This window comes from Limulus polyphemus, unplaced genomic scaffold (assembly GCF_000517525.1).
Source record: "Limulus polyphemus unplaced genomic scaffold, Limulus_polyphemus-2.1.2 Scaffold107, whole genome shotgun sequence".
NCBI lineage: Eukaryota > Metazoa > Arthropoda > Merostomata > Xiphosura > Limulidae > Limulus > Limulus polyphemus.
This window is the reverse complement of record NW_013665717.1, coordinates 550,632-561,089: the sequence shown is the minus strand read 5'-3', so window position 1 is coordinate 561,089 and position 10,458 is coordinate 550,632. Positions and strand designations below refer to the sequence as shown.

The 10,458-nt window shown below is 33.2% G+C and overlaps 1 protein-coding gene across 1 annotated transcript in view; it reads right to left on the bottom strand.

Moving 5' to 3' along the window:
• Positions 1-8,393: 8,393 nt before the first annotated feature.
• LOC106470749 (paired box protein Pax-5-like) overlaps positions 8,394-10,458 on the bottom strand; it is a 45,026-nt gene continuing 42,961 nt past the window's right edge. The window contains exon 6 of the mRNA XM_022400287.1: positions 8,394-8,654. Coding sequence (XP_022255995.1) covers positions 8,394-8,654 — 261 coding nt within the window. The remainder of the gene's footprint in view (positions 8,655-10,458) is intronic.

Here is a 10,458-nt window from a genome sequence, read left to right as displayed (position 1 = left end):
AAATCTGACAATTCGAGAGAACATTGAGTTCTAGGCATGTTGTAGCACAAGATAATTTCATTTATATAGTGCTCTGTGAACACAGATTAGTTAGCATAAATCAGTTAAATGACGAAAAATTAGGTGTCTATTTACTTGTGACCACTCAGTGTATATATATATGATTAAGATACAAACTATACTCACAACAGTATAGTATAAAAGTACATATGTTTCAATAAATGCAGAACGAAAATGTTTTCATCGAGATTCCTAATTTAGTTACGAATACAAGTAAAAAGCTTTAGCTTTTAAATAAACTAGGTCATTATTTTTCGTACATCATAGTGTAAGGTCTCAAGTTGTTAGTAAACTCATACGAAAGACACAGACAACCGGGTTAGAATTTTTCCCACACCCAGGCTTTGACACCGCCACCGCACATTCCTCTCCGAAGAAAACAGTAAATATAAGTGCACATGGACTTAACTAAAACTATTTAAAGTAAAAAAATAAAAATATATTTTTGAAAAAAAAATCAAAATATTACAAAATAATAATCATTTTGGCTTCATAATGAAATATTAAATTTGAAAAAGACATCTGTAATATTTTTTTGTTATTAAGCACAATGTACACAATGAGCTATTTATGCTGTGCTCATCACAGGTATCAAAACTCTATTTTTAGAGCTACGAGCCCCCATACTTACCGTTGAGTCACCTGGAGGTCGCGTGCTATAAATTACGGTAAACAGCGCAACTGTAAACGTGTTCTTATAGTTACGTTCTACAAACACACAACAACAACAAAGGCTTTTTATACGAAACATTTCAAAAAGTTATTTTCAAAAATTATTAATAACTGAGTATTTCTTCTGGTATTGTTTGTTTAACATAGTGCCCTGATTTTTATAATACAAGTAAACCTAGAATAAAGTACGTACGAAATAACAACAATAAATCATCTTAAAAATTACACAGACGTATTATACATATTTGATTGAAAGATAAAAAAAACTGTCAAAATATTTTTATTACAAGTTATATTCGAAAATTATAACGAATAAACGACATATTTACATATTACGTTTGAATTATACTAAAACTTCAGCTTTGAAAGAGGAGATTTATCTTTACTGTTATACTGAATCAGTATATAAACAGACTGTCTAGTAACAGTTCATATCACCATCTGGTGGTCAGTTAATTTTCACAGGAGTCTGCTGGAGCGCTAGTGTACACACCTGCTTGATATGGTAATGCTGTGGAGCTAGTATCTATAAAGTTGCTTGGTTGACCCGTAACGGGCCTCCCTTCTTGCATGTTGATGGGAGTCAGGGGAGTCAAAGATCCACTTCCTGTGGGGACAAAAACCTAAATCACCTGAGGCATTGTGGCTGGACACTAGTTACGAGATCAGCTGTTAAAATGATTTTGTGGTACTAACCTAAATATTTTGTAAAGTTCAGATATCACGTTGATCAGTTATTATACCGGGAAGTCAGAAAATCTATTTAGAATTTTCAGGTTAAATGGTTTAGAGTTTAAGCAAGATAGAAAAAAGACTAAATGGATTAGATTTTTCATAAAGTACCAGACATTTTTTAAGAACAGGTTTTGTTTGATAATGGCAGAATTAGATATAAAAGTTAAGGCTGAAAAACAGCGACTAGTCTTTTTATTGAGATGTAGTAAAAGATATAAGGTTGGTGTAGAGTAGTGGCAAAGTAGTGTTGAGTATTAGATACTCTGACATGAGATAGTATAACCGATGCTAAATAAAATAAACATTAATTTAGAATGTCTATCTCAGCATATTAAAGACTCTAAAAGACTTGAGGACGGCTTGGAAGACTATGTATATAGGAGTTTACTTGTTGACAGATCAGACACAAAAGAAAATCAACCATAATGGAGATGACGGAAACTATTTAATGCAAAAATTGAGGTAATATTTGTTGACCACATACACATTTTATCGACTTTGAAACTAAAATATAAAATCCATAAGATCGAGCACTATAATATCAAATTGTATCAAAAGCTGTAAAGAGCACTCGAAATATGATACTTATACTGTATGAATATATATATAAATAAAACATAACAACAATGAAAGTTCTATGTGATGTTATTCAATATTTACTGAATTAACATTAAATGAGAGTTTTAAAGATAGATTAGCTATAAATATATTACTAAAGAATAATTTGGGTAAGACATATGAACATAACTGATTATAAATAATTCTTATAGAAAATATTATATAAAGTGAATATAAAAAATGCAATATAATTATGAGTTGTTGACAAAAACAACAAAAAAGATGAATGACGTATTCACCGGATAGAAATGGCATTTTAATTCTAATAAAACAAAGTTACAGAAACTTTAAGTGGCGGAAGTCATTATAAGATTACGGATGACTATCTTGTTGCCAGGCGATTGTTCCCGCTCTCTTGACATTAACAAAATTGTTCAGAAATTATTTGAACAATCAACAGTTAGAAATATGGTTTCGACAACAGTTGTTTGAGATGAACTAATTTAATCGATTCCAGTGTGTATATCTAAAAAGTTTGTAATTCCCAAAATGAAAATCAACAAACGGTTACGAACAAAGCAATTTAAGATAATTTGCCTCAATTGAAATGCAAATAACGGAAAAAAAACTAAGACGTAAAAAAATAAGTAGAAATTAACCATGAATGATTAAGATAGTGGTAAACAATTGACAGTCGCCACGTTTTTGTGTCGGGGACAACAAAGTCTAATTGATGTTTCCATTATTAAATTCTAGTGACCAATAGGAAACGAAACATTTAAAAACAACTGTTGCAGACAGTAAGACCCCGAGAGAAAAAATTAAATCTTATATGCTAAATTACTATTGATGTAATCTCATTGTGGCCGGTTTTATAATTGCCAGTGTTGATCTTAAATTGGACTGAATTAGTGTGATTACGTAAAACAATAACTTAAAATATGTTATACCTTATTGTCCTGACCACCACCAGTAGAAATGGTTAATTAATATACCTAATCTACTGGGTGGAATACCACCAGAAAAACTTAACTGGCTGTGTAACCATATATTGTTTCGTTTGTTGTTAAGCGCAAAGCTACACAATGGAATGTCTACGATCTGCCAATTGTTGCGGGTATCGAAATCCAATTTTAGTGTTATAAGCCATTAGATTTTCTGTTGAGTCACCGAGGGCATCACTAATAGAAACAATTACTCAAAATATTATGTACTGCGATAACCACCACCGGTAGAAACAACTACTGAATGAATGATACAGTAATAACCACAACCAATGCTAGTATTACTACAGGGTCACCGAAAATGTTCTGTTTCGACAGTAAATAAAACCAAAATTAAAAGTAACAACTATTTTTATTTCTTGCTTTTGAAGTTCATATGTTATACTGTGTTGTAGCTTACAGAGTGCATAACTCTTCTCGTGATTCATGGTATGTGTACGTTTTACTGACGTCACGACAGTACAAACTGCAACATTAAGCGTCCCTTATGTGACGTCATTTTATGTGACTGACTGACAGACAACAAACTACTGTATTGGTGTTGCAAGTGGTTAAAACAGGTGACCCATCCAGGCGGCCTTCGGCCCCCTTTCGGGGAAATAATATAGCAATGCAGGTTCGTGACATGTATATACACACACACACACACACACAAAACGAACTTTTTAAATGATTGATTGTCAATCCGTAAACAGAAAGAAGCAAATGAAGACGGTTGGTGAAAGTGTAACCGAAAGATTGTGAATTAAATAAATAATAATATATTTTTATCGCTAAAGATTTTAAGTATATCAAAATAATTTAAAATACATGGTTATCAAAACTTCTTTTCTGATTTGATAAAAATAGCTGTCAAAAAAAAATCTCAAAGTCGGGATTAAGGAAATAATGTAACAGAAGAGCATGAAGACTGTTACTGAAATTTCAATCGAAATTTTGTTAATTAAATTAAACCAATGATAAAAATAAAAATAAAAAAGTGAAAGAAAAAACCTTATGTGTATCTTAATATACATCTAATATGAAAGTTTGTTACATCCGTCACCAGTAGAACTGTTTTAGTTATATATTCAGAGTGTTGAGTACGTTATATTAAAACTATTTTCGAGCCTCACCACGTTGTTACAATCCATGTCGCCACGCCAGTCACGCTCTACCTGAAGACAATGCATTTTTACAATAATCATCCGGCGTATTTTTCACTGTAAAAGGCTCCGTCTTAAAGCTGTCATGCACAAAGCACACCACTTCTCCTTGCAATACCTTCCATAATGGATAGACGCTGCGTTCGGCGAATTGACCGGTATGTTTTCATATGGAATAGCATTAATATCCGACTCATTATCCACTTGCTTGAGGCATGTAATGGATGAACGGAAGGTATGATTAGAAATCTTATCTTCTTTTATTTATACCCTGTCTATCTTGTTTCTAGAAGAAAACCTTTCTTGATTATGCTACATACTTTTGCTTGGAACACGTGAACAGCTTTTGTCACTGACCTTTGTGTTCATGGACTCTTACCTGTTGCAAGACACACTTTGATTACGAAAGCTGGGGTCTTTTTCTGGATGGCCCTGGTGTCCCAAGATAATCCATATTCCATTGTTTTCCAGTGCCATTAAGTACAAGAGATATCTCCGTCTTAGAAATTCTAAATCTCTGACCTTAACACATCTTTATGATCTGAGTGTATGAATATTTTGCTTTGGAAAGGGCTGTTATATACCGTTCCCCAAATCATACAATCGGCTGTGGTTGTACGTGACTTGTTGATTTGCGTCTTAATATAACGTACTCAACCCTATACAAATGTTTTAGGACATAAGATTCTTCTTGTATGTAGTATCTAAGTGAATAAGAACAATTAGTGAGTTGAAGCATTTAGCTCAGGCTGTGTGTATCACATAAAAACGTGACTTGTTGCTATACATTTGGTGCTTAAACTTTCTAGCTACGTAAACAAAAAAAAACATTTTTTTGCATAAAAGAAAAGCACAGCACCGCATAAAGCACTGTTCTGATGATTTCTACCTAATTTGCGACAGCCAAAATATTTTGTATATTCAATATTACGTAATAAGACGAATTTCCACAACAAATTTTGATTTTAGATAATTTAAAAAGCACACCCTAAACAGATGTTTTTTTTATAAATTGTTTGTTTGTTTGTTTTTTTGAATTTCGCGCAAAGCTACACGAGGGCTATCTGCGCTAGCCGTCCCTAATTTAGCAGTGTAAGACTAGAGAGAAGGCAGCTAGTCATCACCACCCACTGCCAGCTTTTTTTTTATTTTTATATAAATAGAGTAAGACATTTCTAGTATAAAAGTTTATTGACACCCACCCACCTACCATCTTTCGCATTTCAGAAGAGTCCTTTAAGACTGGTTAAATATAGCTTTCATTTTCCGATGCAAGATGTATTTACTATTATGATAAAATACACCTAGCCCTAAAGAAGGAATAGGTTATCCTAAATTATCTGAAATGAATACCAATTGTTCGTATAAAAAAAAAAAACTGTGCTTCTACTCATAGCATATATTTTACAGTGCAAAAAAGTAAATATGTTTTAAACTAAACTAAAACCACATGACGACACGAGCCAAGGATGTTAGAACTTATCACCTTTTTAATCTTAATACATATATATTTATGATTCATAGGTTATTCAAAATATTATGCATAACTGTCTATTGATATTTACAAATGTATTGTTACACAGCCTGCTGAATAGTACTTGTCGTTGAGTACCTAACATTCTCCTCATGACAGAAAAAATTATATAACATATTCCTTGGCGAAAGAACGTTTCGCGGCCTTTCCTGTAAGTTTGTTCGTTTTTGTTTTTGAATTTCGCGCAAAGCTACACGAGGACTATCTGCGCTAGCCGTCCCTAATTTAGCAGTGTAAGACTAGAGAGAAGGCAGCTAGTCATCACCACCCACTGCCAACTCTTGGGCTACTCTTTTACCAACGAATAGTGGGATTGATTGTCTCATAATAATGCCCTCAGGGCTAAAAGGGTGAGCATGTTTGGTGTGACGGGGATTCGAATCCGCGACCCGCAGACTGCGAGTCGAGCGCCCTAACCCCCTGGCCATGCCCGGCCGGGCCCTTCCTGTAAGGTAAATTTGGAATGGTAATTTTTGTTCATGTTTCTTTATGACTTCTATGTATTTGCGTTCATGTTATACACTTCAAAACAAAGCGAAGGTGCTTTATATATATACGTATAATGTAAATCAATTTAGTCGGGAAAGTTTAAATGTCTATCTATATATCTATAAAGGTTAAAAATGATGCTGTTAATTTCAGATTTATTAAAAAAAAATCTATGGATTTTCTTTTCTCAGGATGTCTTTAAAAGCTGTAAAAATTACACTGTATTGGCTAAATCTTTGACGAAGCCATTAAAAGATGCTTTAGACTGACGGTTACATAAATAGTTATCGATTTACGAGTTTAATAACTGCACGTGCTATAAGGGTAATTTCTAACTTAAAAAAAATTACTTATTAACCAAAGATAATGTATGATAATTACAAATTCTGTATTAGAAACAATTTCATTTTTTTAAAAAATTGCATTTAAATAGTTTAAAAACCTTGTTTCTATGTGGTTAGTTCTTTTCAGAACGAAAAATATAGCAAAAAAATAAATCATTCAATACTATATAGACCTAAAAAGTTTTACACGTGCTCCAGTAGACATAACATCTTCCTTCAGGTAGGTCACACGATGTGGACTTCGTATTTGAACAATTAGCATCCATTCGTGCGTGAATACGCACAAACACATTATATTTATACAAATATAAATTGGTTGGGCAGATAGAAAAGCAATAGAAATACGGAAAAAGATAGCAAAGATAATCTTAGTTTGTGGGCGTTGATCTCTGAACACTTGTGGCTTGGATTGAGACTGAGAGCATTATTATCTGAAAACACTGCATGATAACCGTAATTTTTTCTGGCTTTATACGCCCTAGTTTTTTTCATATCTATGACATCTGAGTATTCTACAATCGATTAGCTGACTCATGCAAGAGAAGTTCGTTGACTTGATATATTGTTTTCCAGTTAAATAAAAAAAAAAGAAGGAAAAAAATGGAAAGAAGCTGAAACTTCATTGCAAGACATTCCGTGTGTTGATGTAGCTTACAAATACTATTTATACTACATTCGAAATAACATATATCCATATGTGATGAATAGCTTTGATTTGTTGCTAAAGTTTCATATCCTCACCAGATGGCGCAATTAATCATCATTAAATGACTAAAGCAGTTTGAAGGACATTATAGGAATTAAGTGTTAACGAGGTGTGAATCCATTGTTATTAGTTTGGACCAATCCGTACGCATGTATATTTTATTAGTTAACTAGGCCACCTATTATTTGTTGGAATTTAGTCCGTATATGTTTAAACAGATCATAATTAGTGTATTATATCATAGTTTTTTATGCTTCAGCTAAAACTTATAGATTTGCTAAAGAATCCGATACAATTGACACTCCTATAAGTGACGGCAACATTATAATGATACACAAGATTTGTATAGTAAATGAATACATTCATCTCTTGATGTGTTTAGACAAACATGGTTAATGCTTTCCTAACATTAATACACACACAAAAAAATATGTTGGTTGACGACTATTATCCAATTCAAAATTCTGCCAGTTGGTTAATCATGCAGATTATATAGAAGCGAAACTCTGCCCCTTCACCATTATGTTACAGTGAAACCTCCTCTTTCAAGCTTAGTCACATCAGTTTGAAATATATATTACCAAAGAAGCATGCAAATACACGTGATCTTCATCCCAGTGTGAGTGAGAAGTAAATCAAAGGTTTAATAGTATTAGTTCAGAACATATGTGAAAATATAGCCACGTATAGAGGTCACCATAAAACATAACACGTTAAACAAATCATGATTAATGACGACTTGTATTTGATACTTTACCAAAATCGATTATATCTCTGACTATAGACTTCAAACGTGAAACCTTCTCATCTTGGTCTCATGAAAAATATCTAATTTTTTATTAAGCTACAAGAAATATTTTTATAGTTTTTTCTTTCTATTTTATTCCTCAGTCTGCATATTTTTATTCTCTCTATTACGACAAGCGTTTTAATGTTTCCATACCAAAAAAAAACACGCGCACTTCTACACCTAAATCCGTATAAGAAACACATACTTGTCTACACCTAAATCCGTACAGTTTTCAGAACTTATAGTTATCCTACGTAAACCTGAGGAATACTTCAGGTCTTCTCCACTGGAAGTAAAGATATGGAAAAGTATCTGCATAATGTTAACCTAAAAAAACATATACTACTATAGTTATTTTACTTGCCGAGAGATGGCGAATAAACTGCTGTTGTCTGTAGTTGAGCGTTGATGGAGTTGATCGTTCCATCATAGGCAATAGTCGAGACATCGTGCTTGAAGTGTTCCGCGCCCGTCGACGTAACGACGGGAGAGAAAACCGGGTCTTGGACGGACGCAAACTGTTGAAGGGAGTATGGAGATCCGTTGGGTACCACCGTCGGTAACTCTGCCATTATAGATTTCAAGTCGCCCTCCTGTTTCTCCCACTTGGGCCACATCTAGTTAAATAGAACAATATTGCCTGTTTATACAGACCTGTTTTAATTACTTGGGCCACATCTAGTTAAATAGAACAATATTGCCTGTTTATATAGACCTGTTTTAATTTATGTCAGTAAAACCAACACTATATTACCTCAGATCTTGTTACATGCGATGAGATTATTTTATATATATATATACCTACTTAGCTGAAACTCTGTGATGATTAGTTTTCTAAAGTGCATTCAATGTACTTAAGTTAACTGAAATTTACTTCCGGAGATTTTGTCGTGCTGATAGCACATCGCAATACATTTCCTTAGCTCACTATCACAGAACCGAAAATTAAGTAGATATTATGAAACACGGATCAGCATCTTTATGTTGCCTCGAATATTTACTGGATAACTTAACTTCTTCGAATTGATTTCTGACTATAAAACAGCATTGCTTTAAATAGAATGTGATGACTGATAGAAACGTATATTAAATTGGTGTGCTCCGTTTTTTCAGCATGAAAACACGAGTTAAAAGAAATTATTCACGTTATCTTTTTTACGTTAGGATATTGGATTTTTAAGTAGAATTCACCATTAGCGTAGGCAGAAATTTTTTCAGGGAGGGGCATGGTTTTCCGGGGGGGGGGGAGTAGTGTGAAATTGATAATTGAATAAAAAGTTTATATTAATATACTGAATGAATAAAGAAAGAATTATGTTCCCCCACCCCACCCCCCCGCAGATGCCCACGTACTTTACCAAACACAGACTGACATTTCCTTGCCCAATGAGCAGCTGTTTCTGATATCAATTCTGGTTTATTCAGAAAAATATAAAATCAGTTACATTTATTCAAATTATAATATTTATGTGAATTTATCGATATTACAACAGCAACGGTTCATTAGTTCTTAACTCGCAAAATGTCACCATAAACAACATTTTGTATTTCACGAGAAGATTGTCCTGCAGCTTGCTATTCAAGTGGTAGGCTGAAATACAGATTCCCCACTTATTGGTTGAGTATTGTGTTAAAAGCTGAAATAAAGATTTTGTCGCTCATTGATTGGCTACTATATTAGGAACTCAGACAAATTTTGCACTCATTGGTTAAGTATAGTAATATAAGTTAAGTCACATGCCCCACCTAATGGATGGTTATTGTATTAGAAGCTGAGACACAAATTTTGTACTCATTGGTTGAATATTGTATTAGAAGCTGAGTCATATATTTCGCGTCCACTGGATGATTATTGTATCTAAAGCTGAGACACAAATTTTATACTTAATTGAATTATTTGTGAGTTATTTGGAATATTTGTTTAGAGAAATTGATCAATTTAGAACTCGAACATTAAAATTCCTCGTAACTAAACAATTGCACTAAACGGTATTTTTTGTATCTTCACATTTAAACAACCAATACAAACATCATCCAATTTAATGTATCAGTTCTGTAACTTGGTAAACATGAAAACTATAGTAAGTTGAAGATATGTATTGTCATAGGTTTAAATAGTAGATATTTACGTTGGTATAAGGTTGGTCACCGTTGTACTGCGTAAGTTGTCGTTTTGTTTGTTATATTGTCATAGGTTTATACAGTAGATACGTTGGTATAAAGTTGGTCACTGTTGTACTGCGTACGTTGTCGTTTTGTTTGTTATATTGTCATAGGTTTAAATAGTAGATACTTACGTTGGTATAAGGTTGGTCACCGTTGTACTGCGTAAGTTGTCGTTTTGTTTGTTTTATTGTCATAGGTTTATACAGTAGATACGTTGGTATAAAGTTGGTCACTGTTGTACTGCGTACGTTGTCG